The following is a 20,804-nucleotide window of genomic DNA, read 5'->3' on the forward strand; positions in this document are numbered from 1 at the left end:
GTACGCCTTACAATCCAATATCTGATTTCGGAATCTCTGCCTGACCATGATGTAATCTAATTGAAATCTTCCCGTATCTCCTGGCTTTTCCAAGTATACCTCCTCCTCTTGTGATTCTTGAACAGGGTATTCGCTATTACTAGCTGAACTTGTTACAGAACTCAATTGGTCTTTCTCCTCTTTCATTCATTGTCCCAAGCTCATATTCTCCTGTAACCTTTTCTTCTTCTCCTTCCCCTACAACTGCATTCCAGTCGCCCATGACTATTAGATTTTCTTCCCCTTTACATAGTGCATTACCCTTTCAATATCCTCATACACTTTCTCCATCTGTTCATTTCATCTTCAGCTTGCGATGTCGGCATGTATACCTGAACTATTATTGTCGGTGTTGGTCTGCTGTCGATTCTGATTAGAACAACCCGGTCACCGAACTGTTCACAGTAACACACCCTCTGCCCTACCTTCCTATTCATAACGAATCCTACACCTGTTACACCATTTTCTGCTGCTGTTGATATTACCCGATACTCATCTGACCAGAAATCCTTGTCTTCCTTCCACTTCACTTTACTGACCCCTACTACATCTAGATTGAGCCTTTGCATTTCCCTTTTCAGATTTTCTAGTTTCCCTACCACATTCAAGTTTCTGACACTCCACACCCCGACTCGTAGAACGTTATCCTTTCGTTGATTATTCAATCTTTTTCTCATGGTAACCTCCCCCTTGGCAGTCCCCTCCCGGAGATCCGAATGGGGGACTATTCCGGAATCTTTTGCCAATGGAGAGATCATCATGACACTTCTTCAACTACAGGCCACATTTCCTGTGGATACACTTTACGTGTCTTTAATGCAGTGGTTTCCATTGCCTTCTGCATCCTCATGTGGTTGATCATTGGTGATTCTTCCGCCTTTAGGGGCAATTTCCTACCCCTAGGACAAGAGAGTGCCCTGAACCTCTATCTGCTCCTCCACCCTCTTTGACAAGGCCGTTGGCAGAATGAGGCTGACTTCTTATGCCAGACGTTTTCGGCCGCCAATGCTGATTATTTATCAAAATTTAGGCAGCGGCGGGGATCGAACCCGGGACCGAAGACGTTTTTGATTATGAATCAAAGACGCTACCCCTAGACCACGGGAGCCTGCCGGTGTTACGATATGGCGGTGTTTTTCATGATTAGGCCGTGGTCCCTTCATTGGGCTTAAGAAAATGGTAAATGCATAAGAATGTGAACACACTTCACATCATTGTGTATTGTGTACAGTACAGGATCAGTTTGGGGACAATGACTTGACTGTACCAGTACGACAATGCACCCTGTCATAAAGTAACATCCATGAGGCAATAGTTTGTGGAATACCATTCCTGAAATTGACAAGCCTGCCAAGAGCCCTGATCTAAGCCCAATGGAATATTTTTGGGGTGAGTTCCAACATCGACTTTGCTCCTGATCTTAGCATACAAAATCACTACCTCTTCTCTTTTTGGCTCTTGAGGACAAATGAGCTGCCATTCCTCCACTGATATTCAGACACCTCACTGAAAGTGCCCTCAGCAGAATTGAAGCTGTCAATAGTGAAGTGTGGACGCACCCCATATTAATGTCTACCAGTATGTGTCCGGATACTTTTGATGAGATAGTGCTCCTCTTTTGGAGTACTGTTGCACGTTGTGGTATCCTTGACAGATAGGATTAACGGGGTACTTCGAGAAAATCCAAAGAAGAAAAGCACATTTTGTATTACCAAGAAATAAGGGAAAGAATGTCGCTGACATGATACAGGATTTGGGGTGGACATCAATAAAACAAAGGCATTTTTCATTGCAGCGGTATCTTCTCACGAAATTTCAGTCACCAACTTTCTCCTCCAAATGCAAAAATATTTTCTTGATACTGACCTACACAAGGAGAAACAATCACTGTAATAAAATAAGGGAAATCAGAGGTCGCAAAGAAAGATATAAGTGTTCAGTTATTCTACGCATTGTTCGAGATTGCAATAACAGAATTATTGTAAAGATGGTTTTATGAATAATCTGCAAGGCACTTAAGTGTGATTTATGAGCATCCACATAGATGTGTGTAAATGTATATATAGTGTACTTCATTGGAATATCAGCTTAACACTATGATATTACCACACAACCAAGAAATACACGGTGTCCATAAATTATCTTTACAACTTCAAGAGTTCAAAAACTTCAAAACTATACCAGATATTAACAAATGGTTTTCAATATGTGACAAGGTAACTCAAAGCCTTATTTGCCTTTCAGGTGCTGCAATTTTGACACAAACATGAACTTGAAACCCTGATAAAATGTGGACTCCGTAGGAGAAAGCTCAATGTGTAGCCTGGTCATACAGACTAAGTCCAATAGAAACGAAATTTTGGAGCACAATATGGAAGGCAACCATCATCCCAAGCAAGTATTTGGACTTGGTCATTATGGAAACAGGTGCTGTTCTCCATGAAAAGAGTATATGTTACGCATCTGTTTCAGACACCAAGGAGGACAAGGTACAGCACGCGTTTGCATGGAGTCCAACAAAATCTGTGCGTACGCACCCAGAGAGTTGGATATGAGATGATTAACAGCGCACAGTACCTGGGTTAAGAGGTTATGGCTACTTCCCTACAAGGTGCAGCTGCTTCACGCATTACAGCCTGCGTAAAAACCTCAATGCGAACAGTATACACTGGATAAGCTAGGCAAGACTGATGCAAACAATTACTTTTTGGAAAAAGATTGTTTCTCTGAAGAGGCAACGTTTCATGTATCTGGCAAACTGAATCATCATAAAGTCCATATGTCGGGTTCACAGCATTCTCATGTTACATGTAAAATGGAAGGAAACAGTGACAAGGCAAAAGTTTGATGCAGAGTGATGCGCAATTGCATCACTGGTCCATTCATTTTCATCGAATCTGCTGTCGGCAGTGGTGTTACAAGAGTTTGCTGTACCATAACTGTAACTTTTGCAACTGAACTAGATGTGGTACTCCAGCAGTATGGGGCCATATGCCACTGGTCCACGAATGTCCGTCAATTTCTACATGAAAAGTTTCGGGGTAGGTGGCTTCCACAATACCCTGAGCTCAGACCACTAGACCTTCCCGAGAGGTTTTGTAAAGAAACTGGTGTACTGAAGCAAAGTTAGAAATATACATGACATGAAGGCACACATTCACAATGCACTTTAACAGGTCATGCTGGAGATCTTGGATCATACGTGGAGAGAAATGAAATTTCGACTCGACATTATCCATCCCATAAGGGTGCACACACTGATTTGTATGAATAAGGAAACAAAAATTTATGAGTTATCTTATCACATATTGAACACCATTTCTTAATATCTAGAATGGTTTTAAATGTATTAAAGCTTTAAAGATAATTTATCAACCAGCCATATATAATTAGTACAATAAACTGTTACATTAATTTCATCACTTATCAAGGTGACCATATTGATATACATCTAACTGGTGAGAGTAATGAAATTTTTTACATTGTGTTCAAAAATGTAACATTCATGGGCTAGAAATCACGAACTCCACCACCACTGCTTGCAATGATACTATTCCTGTGATGGCTGTACCTTTGCATATAAGAATTAAGATAAAAGAACGGGACCACAGTGTTCCAACAAGTTAGGCCAGGAGATGTGCATGGATAGCCTAATGGTTAATGTGACTTTTCACGAAAAGCAAGAAATTCAGTTTCAAGCCTAAGTCCTCGCAAATTTTCGTGTGTCAGTGCAGGTGTATATCAATGAGTCACTGTGATAAGTAGAAAGATTCATGGAATTTTTATTGCATGCTCATATAAATATACACTGTGTCTCAAACCTTTGGGATTAAAATTAAATAGGTGGAAGAGGACCCTAAACTGAAGGCTTTGATTTAAGGAACTAACTGTTTGGGATGAATATTTGGTTCTTTACCGACATAAACAACTTACTTATGTAGTAACAACTTAAGCTCTTAACAACTGATCAGAAGGACAGTCACTACTCTCAGTGCCTGCATTACAATATCACAAAAAATATACCATCCTCCCTCAAATATTCTGGCTACTTGTTATTTGGCTTCACTGCCTGCACACATCATTTAGAATCAGGATATAGTTACTGCTCCACCACCACTAATATATTTTTTGAAGCACATATTTTACAGGCTTGTTTACAGAAGAAGCTTATCTCAGATTATTCAACATTGTCGCCTCTAATTTTACTGTATAAACTTTTTTTAATTATATAAATTTCTTCCAATTAGGATGATACTTATTGTGAAACTTTTCCATGCATGTTCATTCAGCTTTTAAAGTGTTGTATCTTGCTGTACCATACATTAAGCGCACATCTTCAACAAATAACCATTAACAATGGTATAGTCCTCTTCAGACACATTACAGGCAACTGTGTCCTGTTTTTCAAGGCAGTGTCACCAGTATCATAGTAGCAGCCAGGTGTTTGTTATTTAATATAAGCAGTTTCCAAACACATATCCGATAAACATTGCTCATTCATCACTTTGCACCTCCTAAAATTTCATTTCCAACCATCAGTTCCTTATCCCAAAACAGCCAGTTTATGATTCTCTATCACTTGTATAGCATTGGCTCAAAGTTTGGGACTAGGACTGTTGATAAAATATTGATATAGCTTCCAAAATATATCAATATACATTGACAATATTGTTTCACCGATATAGCAATACTGAAATGGCAATATCAAATGCTGATTTTTTTATATTATATCTTTTCCACAATTCTTTTTTATAAATATTTGAAGTTTTTCTTTTGAAATTGTAGTGAAACAGTTTTACTTTCACTGTGTGAAGGAGTCATACTACTTTTTGAGCTTTCATCATGTCCAGTCTCTCTCTTGAGCTGTGTGAAAGAAGTATAGATGGCACAAAGAAGAAATCCGATTGCACTGGAGGGGGTGGGGGTTGTGAAAGGAATAACAAGATATCCAATTTGAAGAAACAACATACCAGTTGCGTTAAAAATTGTTTTTTAATGCAACTATTATGCTATTTCTTCACATCGACATTCTTCAAAAACAGTTCCTGACACTGATGAACAAAGTTGATATTAAGTGTTCCAGACAAATCCAATGCACGACAAAACCAAATGACAGACCCATTGGCCACCTTTTATTGTCCCACATACCTGCAGTTACCACTGATAGCAAACTAGTTATCGCCAAGTGTTAATGTGCATCATTTTCCTTTCAATTCTTGCTCCAAGTGAGATAAGCAGGCTGCTAGCTTGTTGATCTACAGAATATCTAATAATAAATCAATACTTAAATCTACAGCTCTAAAACTGGCAATACATTTACAATGTCCAGCCGTTTTTTTTTTTTTTTGCTACATCAATATTTTTTTCAATATATTGAGGGCCAATAATGATATTTTTTTAAATATCAATATATCAGAATCCCAATATTTTCACCAATATTTTCAAAAATATCACCTACCGCCAGTTTTTCTGCGTAAAACATTGTTGTCACACAAGACAACAATAGTCAGAAAAATTGACGGTAGCAGAACACTGCTCAAACGAGGGGCACGAGATGACATTTGATCAAACTGTGACATTTGCCAACACTTCCGGTTTTTTGAAACAGCATTTATAAAGAGGCAATTGGAATTAGGTTGGCAGAAAATCTGATTAATAGAGACAACACATTTCATCTTTACTGGATGTGGAACCTTGTACTATCCCACATCAAAACAGGACATTCTTCGGTGTGGCCAATCTGACTGTTCGAAAATAGTCTCCGAGTGCGATATATTGTTGCATTGTTGCCATTGGTGTTCGACTACTGGCGGTGCCACCTGCTCAGTCTTGGAGGGCAGCAACTGTGGTGGGTCATGCATGCACCATGTACAGTACGGAGGCCTATATAGGATGTCGATAAGCAGCATTGGCATCAATTCTCAGCAGGACTATTTTAGGATCAGGCAGCAAACCGAGAGCGATTTCCAAGGCTTATTACACTGGGAAAGCCTACAGAGTCGCAGGTAGCTGCTGGTTGTGCCATGTGCAACAGTCTCTGAAGCCCAGAAGGCCATGAACATATGAATATCATCTTCCTGCATACCACGAGGCAGTACCCGGTACAGGGGAGGGATGCTGGTGTTGCATCGACTTACCTTCGACATTCTTCCCTGCCCTCCCAAAGGGAGAGAACTGCGGTAACCCATATTTTCACCACTTGTTTCATACTGGCAACACTATAGGGGCTACCACAGCATTTGATGAGGTGTAGACACAAGTTGTCAAAATTCAGCATGTCCAGGGATGGCACCATCACATATCAGAAGATAAACCCACCTCAGAACCTGTCCCGTGTCACTGACTGCCAGAGTCATCTTAAGAAATTGATTAACAGACTAACTTCTTATAACACTGGGCTTGTACAGGCTGTCAGAACTGTGTTTGCATAAAAATATTTAGGGCTTTGCCCTTTTTCTTATTTGTGTGTGGAATTACAACAATGAGTGAATCAATGCATACAAGATACTTAAAATTATCAGGGGATCTTTGAGTGACAAAGAGAATTCTGGTTCATCCACAAGCTGTGCTTAGGAGCATATCAATAATATGGTACAGAGGACTGAGTCCCTGTCCTGTTACAAATTTCCAGTGGCAATTTAGGAGGCCAAGAATTTTTTTTTTTTCTGATTACAGACAAAAATCAGATGCAAAAATAATCCAGAGTACATGGAAAATAAACTAATTAAAAAGCAAATTGTACTGCTCATCTTAAACATAAACACAAAATTTAAGCCACATTATAAATATAAAGTAAATAAAAATACAGTAACAGTTTATGAACACTGATTGTTGTTGGTAAGACTAATTTTACTGACCAGGCTTCCAAAAAACACAGTTTCCATTGTAGATTGAGGCTGCCTGAAGTTCAGTTTCTGTGAAGCTCCCAGCCAAGGCTTTGCACTACGTGGGGTGCTGAAATCAGTAAATGCGTAACTGAAGATGCAAACAAACAGGGAAAACTATTCAATTACAAAAATAGCATAAGGTCTCGTGAAAACCAGTTACTGGACAAATCATGTAAATGGCACCATCTTACATGTTTTCTTTTGGTACTGAATACAAAGTTTTTGACCTGAATCAACTTTTAGAGAAAAATCACTAAAAACATAACAATCAGCAATGTGTTTCAAAGCAACCTATAATGCTTGACTGCGTAATCATTTTATAAAATTTACTTAAAAATTAGGAAAAGGTGCTGTTTCTTTTAACATTAGAACAGTCAAACAAACTATCCATTTACATACTTAAGATAATGGTTAATGAATATGAAACAAACACAACTCCTGGTTTTTCAAAAATGGTTAAGCATTTTTCTGCATGCTAGTTGTATTTTTTTGCTCTTCATCACTGTCCGTGTGGTGCATGTAACAAAATTACTCAGTCTTACACATTCACAACTTTGCTATGGAATTCTATGAACCCCTATCTCTACCTGAAGAACTACGCATCCTGCGAACCAGATAACTCTGCCTAAAATATTCTAACAATGGTATCACTGCAGCCCTACACCCACATTCAATCATTCTGTATTGCAGCCAATCTCCTTACAGAGCAAACTATTTTCTGCCACTAATTCCTCTGATCAGTTCATAAATCCATTCAACCATGACCCCCCTCAACTCCAGCCCAGTCACACCATGGTCACTTCCAATGAATTGCTTAACTTTAACCTAGTCTCACTGTACTTTCCTACAGACTTGCCAAAGAACACAAACGTTTTGGCAGAAGAAAGAGTAACACCTACAATCTCAAAACAGTCTCCAATTTGAGCATTCTCCACTGTTGTGATGAACCACAGTGATTACCTTACAAATGGTTTCCACCAACTGTCTGACATTTTCATCTACAAGCCCTGCCATACAGACCCCACCCAAAAAGGCTAGTGTAACTTCAGACCCCCTACTCAAATCCCTAACTTCATTGCAGGATGCAGGACATCTCCCTCAAATTCATCTTTCCCCGCCAAATTGCGCGCGCCCACACACACACACACACACACACACACACACACACACACACACACACGTGCGCATTACAAGCTTCCCAAAAGTCATCAACCTAATCACCCTGAATGCCCAACTGAAGCTGACTACTGTACTCCCACAGAAAGACTCTTGGCTTTTTGTGATCAAAACTTCCTACCCATTTCTAACAGCTTACATACCTATAGCAAGGACACAAACACAACCTGTCAACCAAATCCATACCTGGAGCCTTGCTTGTCATTGCTGATGCTGTCTCCCTAAACATCAGTAATGCCTCAAACCAAACTCCAAACCCTCACTTCATTCCTCATTCATTTGATCAACTGAATAGGAATATTGAGAAATCACACATCTCTAAAAAAACTGAACTTTTTATTGGGTACAACAAACATTCCAGATCTTGGAATTTTGTTGAAATTCTGGGTTTGTTACCATTTTTTGTTAAAATGAATGTAGAGGGGAGAATGAAATGGCACTGTAGAAAATCATGAACCACAATACTTTTTTTATGTTAAGTTAAAATTTATTTAGTGAACCTGTGGGCTTCCTCAATATTTCGTAATAAATAAGCATAAATAATTAATTAACTCATGCTTTATTGCCAACATAGATGGAAATGAAACAGATTACACCTATTTTCGATTCTCTTTGGAATTATATTCCACACATGGTTCTTTCATTGATAAATGTTGGCAAATTGTACGCATCGGAGTAGGAGTTCTGGATGATTTCTTCTTTTGGTAGGACTGTTAGAAATCATCTTGGATCATGCTTTTTCTTATCATTTATAAGCAGATATTGATTATTCTCTTTGTTTAAAACAGTTCTTTATGGTATATCCACACATTTCCGTAGCTCTCCAATCATTCCCATGATGCAACTGCCAAGGAGCAACCTCTTTACTGCATCATCCCAGAAATCTACTCCCAGAAATCTACTCAATATTCCCCAAAGTGGTACTCTTCCAGCCAGCCAACCTACAAAATGTACTGGTCCATTCTTATTACTAACCCCCTTGTGACATAGGCTGTTTCATAAATGCAACTAAAAATGTGGAATGAACTAGAAGTATTCTACATTACAATTATTCAGTGTGTTGCTACAATACCGTGAAAATATACATGAGTTTTAAAGAAAAGGTAAGCTTACTGTATAGTGGCACTTCCTCATTGGAGAGAAATACATTAGAAATTTTAATATAAATGCTATAATTAATGAGACAGCTGTTCACCACTCAACTTAAACAAGATAATGATATATGGAAATATTGCAAAAAGCAACATAATTACGGAGCATTTAAAAAAAAAAGATCAGTAAATGCAAATAAAGTAAAATTTTGAGGAAACATTTTTTAAATATCATAGCAAAATACTAGTTACACAAACATCCACATTGCTTTGCAGGCACAATTCCAATAGCGTGTGTGACTTCTTTAAAATTTTCATTGTTTATATCAGAGTTGAGGGACAAAGTTTCAAACTTTATCCAAAAGTCGAAAAATGCAGAATGGAAGTTAAAAGTTTTGTTAATATACACATTCAAACAAACTTCTTTTCTTTATTTTTAATATTAATTACAGAGAAATCTACTTTACTGTTTATTTTGCACAGAAATACGATAATGGACTACAGGATACCACTTCAGAGTATCATACTTCCCTATAAATGTTTGGTAAGCAGAAGTGCAAAGCAGCAACAAACATAGTTGAAATACAGGACAAAATACTGGCTACAACAATACTAAACTGTAAATCTACTGATCAATTCAACAATATCCTTATAAAACTCTTCTGCTCCTTCCAGTACATTAAAATGCCTCGTAAATGTAAAGACAAGCTTTTTCTTTTCCTTGCTGGCCATGTTGTTCTTTTCCATGATTGTTGCTTTCCTCACTTTCTGACTGCAGTTTCTGGATTTTTGTACCTCAACCTTCACAAAATTTGCATGACAAGTACCCAATACTAACAACAATACCTTCTTTTTAGACTTTTCACAAGCCATCACCAGCTGAGCAGTTATTTTGAAAGGCATCTTAGATTGTACAGCTTTTAGTGCACTGGATCCTTCACTTCCCAGTCTTTATTTAGTACCCTGACAACACCATGTTGTTTCAGCACTTTATAGATTCAGCTGGTGAAAAAATATCTTCTTTGTTTCAGTAGTCTTTTTCCACTCTACCACACATTCCAACAAGAGGATAGAGCTGTGACCACAAATAGGCAAATAATATATCAACTTACTAAATTTTCTGCTTTCTCCCATAAAGGTCATTAGTGTGTGAATCATTGCTGCATTTTTATTGACTGGTACAGCAGTCAGAAAACAAATTAATTTTATCTGAACCAGTTTCTGGTTGAGGTATGTTAAGGTTTCTTAGAAAATCCAGTAGATCAGAGGCCACTCTACTGCACGCTTTTGGTCCTCCTATTCCAAACCAAGTAAAGTCAAACTTGTCTTGAAAGGAAGACTTTACTAATGGAAAACTTTGGTACTAGCTTGATTCTGTTTTATATTAAAACATCTTTCACCATATTTGGATTTTCCTCCTCCATTACTACAGAGAACTTTTTTGCATGTAGTTCGTGCAATCAGTGGTTTCTTATTCATTGATTATTTTCCTCCAGATATAGCTCCTTTTTTTTTTACATTTCAGCAGACAAATCTTGCATTTTTTGCATGCACTTGTATGGGGAGTGTTAAATGAAAAATTGAAGCAGTTACGGAAAATATGCTTGTGTTTCAATTACAAGCAAGTACGGAGGTGCGACACTTCTCCTCCCACCCCTTTTTTTTTTTAGATATTAACTGTATTCAGCTCAGATGGTAAATATCCTCTTCTTGACTTTTTCCTTGAATAGTGGCTCTCTGTATAACTATACATTTTGGTATCTTTCTTCATTGCTTGTGTAATTTCCTTAACTTGAAGAAAGCAGTACTGATGCCTAGAATCTGGCACTGATTTACAATGTGGTTGAAGCTATGATCCGTGATATTTGGAAAAATAAAGACAAAATAATTCAACTTGCTAACAGTTCTGACTCGTGTAAATTGTTGTCAAAGCAGAAGTCTATGAACACATCTACACATGCACATCTGGATAAAGTCACATTGGAATGGTTTCAGCAGAAAAGAGCAGATCGCACCCAAGTATCTGGTCCAATATGCATCAAACAGGCCCAGTTTATTCATCAAAACCTTGAAGACTGAAGGAGATTTTAATGCATCTTTTGGCTGGCTAACAAGAATTAAACAGCATCATGGTATCAGGGAGATTGCCATGCAAAGAGAAAAGTGTAGATACTAAGGCTGCTTCTGAATTTTTAATGATTTCCAGGAGTTTACTGCATGAGAAAATTTCGAGCTGTAGCAAATATACAGTGCGGAACAAACCGGGTTGTTTTGGAAGTGTCTACCAACAAAGACTTTAGCTTTCAAGACAGATTGTAATGCATCTGGTTATAAATCAATTAAGGAAAGGATAATGATGATGTGTTGTGCTAATGGTAAGGGATAACATAAAGTTAAACTTATATAGGTAAATGCTATTTTGTCCAAAACTGACATGGTGAGACCATGGCTGTGTAAAATTAATGTAAGTTAATTCTTACAAAGAAGAAAACAGCAACCAGCCACTATTAATACTGCTATTTATTTAGGTAAATAGCACTGTTACCGGTTTTGAACTGGCAAGTTCATTATCAGACGGCTGTTCACTTGATTTTCAAGATACACTTCGCAACAAAATTGTGCGGAATTTTCGACTGCAACAACACACCAAAAATACTTCGCCACATTGGAATAATAAAAATTGAAAAACGGACGATAATGTAAAGTGTATCTTGAAAATCATGTGAACAGTCATCTGATGATGAACTTGCCAGTTCGAAACTAGTAACGGCGCTATTTACCTAAATAAATAGCAGTATTAATAGTGGCTGGTTGCTGTTTTCTTCTTTGTAAGAATTAACCTACATTAAATAGGTAAAGCTAAAAAATCACTTTTTCAAAAGAAAATAAATGCACAATTTACATGTCCATTATTTTCACCAGAAAAGGGTCTGTATGGGCCACATGGTATTTAAAACATGGTTCCACAATTGCATTGTGCCACAGGAGCAAGAACATTTAACGCTGAAGGGTCTACCTGCCAGGGCGCTACAAAAACTTATTGAAGAGGGCAGCCATCTTCAAATATTTTGGAAACAACTGATTTTACTACACAATTTATGATGGGTCAAATGTAAAACAATTGACCATAGCCAAGTCATCGAAAAAGATTAATTCTAAAATTGACAAAAATCAGTGATTCCATTGGTGAAGAAGACTGCTCATTAGCAACATTAGTTGTTGTTTTGGAAATTACTCCTGGGTCTGAAACCATTGGCAAAGAAAATATTTCTGAATGATTTGACGTGGACCAAACAGGCCCAGGTCATGAGATGTTGCGTGACAGTACTATAGTTCGGCAAGTACAAGGGAAGCCTTAGGAGCTAAATGACAGTGACAAAAATAGTAATCAGTCATGTGCCAACACTTCATTGGGCCAAAGGGTTACTGGACTCCCTGTAACAGCAAGAAGATTCTTCCTTTTCTGATAAGTTGCTGTTGCGTAAAAGACAAGCTACCTCACTGAGTCAGAAATCAATTCAAGACAATTTTGTTTCAGAATAGTGTAGTATAATGTGAAAGTGGCTTGCACTCTATTCTTTGTAAGTATTGTCATCTCACACATAATAAAATGAATAAAATAGAATTTATTACAACAATTAGTTAAGTGATTTTTAATTATGACACTGCAATTAATTTTTGTTTTTGAACAACTCTATTACATTACCATGCACTTTAATTGTGGGTTATCCATGGAATTCAATTATCCACTGTTTTCAAGTCCCCAATTACCACGGATAATTGAGAGTACACTGTATGTGTTTATCAACTTTTGCTTTAACTGGTTGACAGTAAAAATGAGTTTTACAAAAACTCTTTGCTTTCCAATACCCTATAACAACAGCAATTATCAGATTCTGACGAAACTGTTTCAACAGGTCGTGCACTGCAATGAGATTGATTGGCAACTACAAAGATCTGAATTTTGAAAAATCGAGCATTTATCAACTTTTTTTAAAAAAAAATAAGCTCCTCAGTTACCTTTTGAAGATTTTTTTGAATAAGTTACTGTGGGAAACAAATATGAGATAATTATTCTTGCGAGCAAAGTTGTAAGACTCCCTTAAAAGTGGGTATGAGGAGTGAGAAAAAAAGCCAATGAAAGAAGAAAGGCCAGAGGTAGGTGAGGGGAGGGGAAAGGGGAGGAGGTGAAAAGGCCTCAGTAAATGCGCATGAAATTGCTTGAGAATGTTATTACTGACAAAAATTGCAACACACATTTGCTATGAGAAACATTTTCCATTTCACTCTAAAGTAATAGTTACGCCCATGTTATTTTTAAAGTTGTTAGATGCAGCTGTTTATTGGAAGTTCCATAAATACTTCTGTTTGCCAATACATCTTCTTCCAAGTGGTTTTAGTATATTCTATAGTTCAAAAAAATCCAACACACCAAGAAGTATACACAAACCACAAAGTCTTAATTATAAGTAGCTAAGAAATGTAAATGGTCATTGGCCTTTAGAATCCCCTGTGGGCTGCACAAGTAAACCTCTACATTCCATAGCATCAAATGGAAGAGGATCAAATAGATTCCAGAATCTCCCTCCATGCAGTTTTTAGGACACTACAGAAATAATGACAGTGAGTGCTGGAGGGAAGCATGATGAACAATTTGGCAAGCAACTACATCTCAGATATGTTTGATGAGCAACATGTTGCTCACATATGCATGGTACTACTTATTTTCTGAAGAATGCTTGCACCACTTTGTCATACATGGCCAGGCATTATGCTGCAGAAATATGGTATGTGAAATTGTCTGAAGGAGGCACTCTATGTTAACAAATTTCTCTTCTTCAGAAACCCTTTCCTTGCCATTGCCAGTCTACATTTTATATCCTCTCTACTTCGACCATCATCAGTTATTTTGCTCCCCAAATAGCAGAACTCCTTTACTACTTTAAGTGTCTCATTTCCTAATCTAACACCCTCAGCATCTCCCGACTTAATTCAACTACATTCCATTATCCTCGTTTTGCTTTTGTTGATGTTCATCTTATATCCTCCTTTCAAGACACTGTCCATTCCGTTCAACTGCTCTTCCAAGTCCTTTGCCGTCTCTGACATAATTACAATGTCATCGGCGAACCTCAAGGTTTTTATTTGTTCTCCATGGATTTTAATACCTTCTCCGAATTTTTCTTTTGTTTCCTTCACTGCTTGCTCAATATACAGATTGAATGACATCGGAGAGAGATTAAAACCCTGTCTCACTCCCTTCCCAACCACTTCTTCCCTTTCCTGCCCCTCAACTCTTGTAACGGCCATTTGGTTTCTGTACAAATTGTAAATAGCCTTTCGTTTCCTGTATTTTACCCCTGCCACCTTCGGAATCTGAAGGAGAGTATTCCAGTCAACATTGTCAAAAGCTTTCTCTAAGTCTACAAATGCTAGGAACATAGGTTTGCCTTTCCTTAGTCTAGCTTCCAAGATAAGTCTTAGGGTCAGTATTGCCTCACGTTCCAATATTTCTACGGAATCCAAACTGATCTTCCCCGACGTCGGCTTCTACAAGTTTTTCCATTCGTCTGTAAAGAATTCACGTTAGTATTTTGCAGCCGTGAATTTTGCAGGAATGAAACTATATGGTCCAATATGGCTATATGGATAAGTTTATAGTCCTTCCATGCTGTGATCACATTGCACAACACAGTGTGCACTAATGACAAATAATTTTAGAGGAAAGGTAACAATTCACCAAATAGTTGCAACCCCCCTCTCTCTCTCTCTCTCTCTCTCTCTTACACACACACACACACACAAACACACACACACACACACACACACACACACACACACACACACACACACACACACACAAATGATCTGCCTGTGTGCTTGTAGCTACATCATGTACTATGTACAATGCTGGGGCTACAGATATACAGATACGCAAGTAGAGTGGGATGACGGGTTGTGTCAAGTGCACTGGGAAAGGTGAGAAGGAAGGCAGTAAGTGGGAGGGAGTTTGGGGAAAGTGGCTGATGGCTTGGAGGGAGGTAGCAGGTGTACAGGATAGGAATGGAGATGGGAGATGCTCCAGGTGAACAACAAACGACTGCACACTGCCTCACACAATTTTGTGGAAACATGGAAAACCTAACTCTGGATGACTGAACAGGGTTTTGAACTGCATTTCTAGAGAATGTGAATCTGGCGTCTTACCACTGTGCCACCTCACTCAATAAAAGTTAAAGAAAAGAAGGGTTATGTGCCACTGAGGACACCGAAAAGGACACATTGTCTTAACTGTAAAAGAATGGGCTAGCTTTCTTCTAATGGGCATTTGTAGCGATCAGCAGTATTTATAATTTCCTCTCCTGGAGATAAGTAATGGAAAGCCATTCGGTCTTCTTCTAATTTTATATTTTCCTCAAATGGGTTTGGTTTTGATACAGTTAATAACCTGTCTACCAGAAATTTATGATAGCTGAACACTGCACTGGACATCAGCCATAATTTTATGGTAGATCAACAAAAGGAAATGGTTGCATTATTTTCCACTTAAGAATACTTGTGATGTTTCAACATAAAAACTGCACAACTATAAATGATATCAGACTGCACAATATTTACTTCAAATTGTCATTATTAGTAATGAAATCATATAGATTGTAATCGATAACACCATGGAATCCAACTTGAGGGTCAATTACATTAGGCCAACTCATTGTTGTATGATAATTAACACAAATGGCTTTTCATTAGACAGTGGTTTTAAATGACAGACAAACTGCTCGTGTATCAAATGCACACTCCAGTGGCCACTGCAAGACAAATTACTTATACTTGCTTATTGAAAGCAGTTGCATGAGCTGATGGAGGTGGACAGGGGGTAGGGAAAGGATGCACAGAGAGGGTAGGGGCAAAGAGGCAGGTCTTTGGACAAATGACTTTGCAGCCACACAACAAGATGAAAAAAGTACAGAGGATACAACAAAAAAGATGAAGGAGGAGGGAGAGGAAGGGAAAATGGAAAAACGTGGAGAGGAGAAAGGATGGACAGGTGATGACGAAGAGTGAGGAGAGAGAAGGGATGATAGCTGAACACTGAGACTGAGAAGAGAGAGAGAGAGAGAGAGAGAGAGAGAGAGAGAGAGAATGCCTGCATTGGAGGGGGGGGGGGGGGGGAGCAGTGGGAGAAGGAATGGTATTAAAAAAAGAGAAAAGGCAAAGTGAGGCATTGGGAACAGCTTAGCAGAGGTTTGTGCCAGGGGTAATTGTGAGAGCGCAGGATATATTGAAGAGACAATTCCCATGTGTGTAGTTCAAAGAAACTTATTCTGGAAGGGAGTATCCAAATGGATCACGTAGTGATGCAGCTGTTTAAGCAATCTCTGTCGTAGTGTGCAGCATGTTTGGCAATGGGTGGTCAAGTTTTCTGTTTGCCGCAGTTTGGGAGTGGCCATTCATGCGAGCAGACAGTTGATTATTTGCCCATGTACAATGCTCTACAGTAATAACAGCATAGATGATGTACAAGGTCTGTGAGGAAAGTATCTGACCTTTGTCGGGGGGGGGGGGACTGGGTTACTTGAAGTGTTGGACACCTAATCATCCTCAAAGTAGTTCCCTTGGGACTCCACACACTTTCCCCGGCAGTGCTCCCACTGTTTGAAGTATGCCGAAAAAGCCTCTTTCGAAATGGAGTTTAGCTTGGCAGTCATAATGTCTTCTTGTCTGAAATCATGTTCCTTTCAATGGCCCCTTGAGTTCGGAGAACAGGCAGAAGTCACTGGGGGGGGGGGGGGGGGGGGGGGAGACATCAGGAAAGTAAGGAGCCTGTTGAAGCACAGGAATCTCGTTTTTCACTAAAAAAAAGTGTATATCAAGTGAGATGAATGTGCCGGAACATTGTTGTGATGGAGGTGCCAATTTCCTGTTGACCACAAGTCTAGTCCCTTGCGCCACACAGCATCAAGTAGATGATTGATCTTTGGCGGACACTTGTGGTGTACCACACTGTGGAAATCAAAGAAAGCAGTGAGCATCACTTTGAGGTTGCTGCACACTTGGCTGGTCATACATCCAGAATTCATAACTAGTTATTAAAGCGTTCACAAAGTCGGGGGTCACTGTTTGTGGAGTCCAGCATGTCCTATGAGACTTCAACACACAGTTGCTTTTGCTCTGCCGTCAGCAGCTTTGGCACAAATTTTGCCGACACACTCTTCGTGGCCAAATCTACAGTTACAATGGAATCTGCCATAAAACTGCTGATGCCCACGTCCTCCGCAATTTCTCCGAGAGTCACACGGCAGTCCCACATCGCCACAGTGCTCATTTTGCAATGACCTGGTCATTTTGGCATGTTGGTGGCTGACTGGAACGTGCTTTGCTCTCCACCAATGTGCAGCTGTTTTTAAACCGGTTGCACCACTCTTCAATCTGTGTGATGCCCATAGCATCATCACCGAAAGCCGTCTGAACCTTCCGAATATTTCCACCTGGGTGTTGCCCAGTTTCTGGCAAAATTTGATGCAGTAGCACTGCTCCAGTCTTTCCGTCATTCCCCCCGCAATGCAAAACAGATGCGAGCACTACACATTACTTCACTAAAGTGGCACTTGCCAGCGACTGAAGTTACCAACAGGCAGCAAAATAATCACATGTGCACAAAGGCTGAAGGTCGACTCGTGCAAGTGCATTAGATTCAAATCCATCAAGTGTTCACAAAAGAAAATATGGTCTGATACTTTGCTAACAGACTTCATACAGCACGGCTGCTTTTCCACATGGCTCTGTCTTCTATCGAGTAGAAAATGCCTGCGAGGACTGCAATAGGGGGGGTAAGTGGGCTTATGGGACAGGTCTTGCACCCGGGCTGACTACTAGTGATCAACTCATGGGGTACAAGGACTGGGAATAGGACTGGAATAAGGATCAACAAGGATATTCTGGAGGTTGGGTGTGCTGCGAACAGGTAATTTCCAGGATGTGGTTAGGATTTTGGGTAGGATATCCCTAATCTCCTGGCACGACATGATGCAGTCGAAGCACTAGCAGAGAATTTGGTTGAGTTTTTCACGCCCAGGGTTATACTTGGTGACCAAACAAGTGCTGGTTATTGGCTGGTTAGCAGGAGTACTGGTGTCAGAGAAGCAGATTGCACAGGAGACTTGTTAATGGATGTGCTGGATAGGATATTGTCTGTCAGATTGAAGGCTCTGGTGAGGTTATCAGTATATTTCGATAGCTACTGCTTTCCCCTGCCGATGCAGCATGAGCAGATGGCTAGGTTGCAAGGAAGAGACTTTTTGACATGGAATGGGTTACAGCTGTCAAAGTGGAGGTACTGATGGTCGTTAGTGAGCTTAATATGGGCAGGCATATTTATGGAGCCACCTGAGAGGTGGAGATCGAAATCTAGGAAGGCAGCTTGATGGCTTGAGAAGGACCAGCTGAAGCAGATTTGGGAATAAGTGTTGAGGTTATGGAGGAAAGAGCAAAGTTTGTCCTGGCCATTAATCCAGATCATGAAAATGTCATTAATGAATCTGAACCACACAAGAGGTTTTAGTTGCTGATTGGATAGGACAATTCCTCCAGATGCCCCATCAATAATTAGCTTAGGATGGTGCCATGAGAGTACCCATTGCAGTACCATGGATTTGTTTGTAGATTTGGCCTTCCAAAGTGAAATAATTGTGTATCAGGAAGCAGTTGGCTAGAAAGATTAGGAAAAAGGTGGTGGATTTGGTATCAGGAGGACTTTGGGACCTAATTTCAGCTATGCTGTACCTGTGAAGGACCTTCTCCCCTTTATTCACTCTTTGTAGTGGACACATTTCTTCACTACACCACTCACTGACAACAGCCAACCTAGTGAAATTCTGCAGTACTTTCTAAAGGCCTCAGGAACGCCAGAAGAAAAAAAATATGGAGATCTGGAAGCATTTTCAGACAGCCAAAGTGGTTGAGGCAACCACTCACAACAAGCAGGAAATCTAGGCTCAAATGGCTCTTAAGTCATCAGTCCCCTACACTTAGAACTAACTAACCTAAGGACATCACAGACATCCATGCCCGAGGCAGGATTCAAACCTGCGACCATAGCAGCCATGTGCTTCCGCACTGAAACACCTAGAAGAAAATCTAGGTTTGAGTCCCATTCCAGCACAAATTTTCTTGTACTGAAATATTCTACAGCTGATGCAGAACCCTAATCGCAATTTGTGATCTCATCATTGCAATCAATATCCTGTCTCAGAAGTCCAACTTGACCTCGTGTTGCTTCTCAAGGCATTAGGTTCATCCCAAAACCTGACATCTGAATCCATCTCCTTTCTCACACCAACAACCCCACACACTCTTAAATTTTACCTACTCCACAAACTGCACAAACCCAACCACAAACGTCTCCTTGCTGGTCATCCCATCATGGCTGGGTACATTGCTCCCATGGAACGAACCCATGCCTTTGTTGACCAATACCTCCAAATTCTGAGATATTTCGCAAGCCTTGGAATGTTTATTATGCCATTCAAGGGGATGTGTTCATTATGGTTCACAAAAATATTTCTCTACTGAGGTTGGTACTGAATGTGATAGTGAAGTTACCTGGTGGCACATAACATGTCTAGGTGAAACTAGGTTAATTGTTAGATGTTTTTGCTGACCACACAACTCTACAGTGACAGTTATAGAGCCATCCAAAGAAAGTCTATGATCAGTTGTGCATAAATACCTAGATAATGCAATACTGAAACTTCCTGGCATATTAAAACTGGGGGCCAGACCAAGACTCAGCTTGGAACCTTTGCCTCTCATGGGCAAGTTGGTAGAGCAGTTGCCTGCAAAAGGCAAAGATCCTGAGTTAAGAGTCTCGGTCCAGCACACAGTTTTAGTTAGCCAGGAAGTTACATACCAGCACACACTCCATTACATAGTGAAAATTTCATTCTGAAAACATCCCCCAGGCTGTCGCTAAGCCACACCTTTCCGCAATATCCTTTCTTCCAGGAGCACTAGTTCTGCGAGCTTCGCAGAAGAGCTTCTGTCAAGTTTGGGAGGTGGGAGACGAGGTAATGGTAGAAGTAAAGCTCTGAGGATGGATCCTAAGTCACACCTGGGTAGCTCAGTCGGTAGAGCACTTGCCCGCGAAAGCCAAAGGTCCTGAGCTCGAGTTTTGGTCTGTCACACAGGGTTAATCTGCCAGAAAGTTTCATATCAGTGCACAGTCCACTGCAGAGTGAAAATTCCATTCTGGATCATGCAATATTATTTGGCGGTGACTTTAACCTATCGAGTATAGACTGGGACATCTCTGGATTCATTGCAGGGTACAGGCAGTCTTGTGAAGAACTTTTGAACACATTTTCTGAAAACTGTCTTGAGCAGCTAGCTTGGCAGCCAACAGACAATGGAAGTATTTTGGACCGTGTAACTACAAACATGCTGGACCTTACTCATGGCATTAGAGATCATGATGTCATCATAGCGACTATGGTTATGAAAGTCAATAAATCAGTCAAGAGGGCTAGGACAGTGTTTCCGCTAGAAAGAGCACATAAGCAGTTGTTAGCATCTCACTTAGACAATAATCTGCAAACTTTTAGTTCCAGAATGA

The 20,804-nt window shown here is 39.7% G+C and overlaps 1 protein-coding gene across 9 annotated transcripts in view; it reads right to left on the bottom strand.

The window, feature by feature from the left end:
* The window catches only part of LOC126355863 (protein FAM135A), a 528,171-nt gene that overhangs the window by 148,905 nt on the left and 358,462 nt on the right, over window positions 1-20,804 (bottom strand). For all 9 annotated transcript variants that reach the window (XM_050006353.1, XM_050006355.1, XM_050006359.1 and 6 more), the window contains one exon: window positions 6,897-6,993. In XM_050006353.1, the coding sequence (XP_049862310.1) occupies window positions 6,897-6,993 (97 nt within the window). The remainder of the gene's footprint in view (window positions 1-6,896; window positions 6,994-20,804) is intronic.

Source organism: Schistocerca gregaria, chromosome 3 (genome assembly GCF_023897955.1).
Source record: "Schistocerca gregaria isolate iqSchGreg1 chromosome 3, iqSchGreg1.2, whole genome shotgun sequence".
In the NCBI taxonomy this organism is placed as follows: Eukaryota; Metazoa; Arthropoda; class Insecta; order Orthoptera; family Acrididae; genus Schistocerca; species Schistocerca gregaria.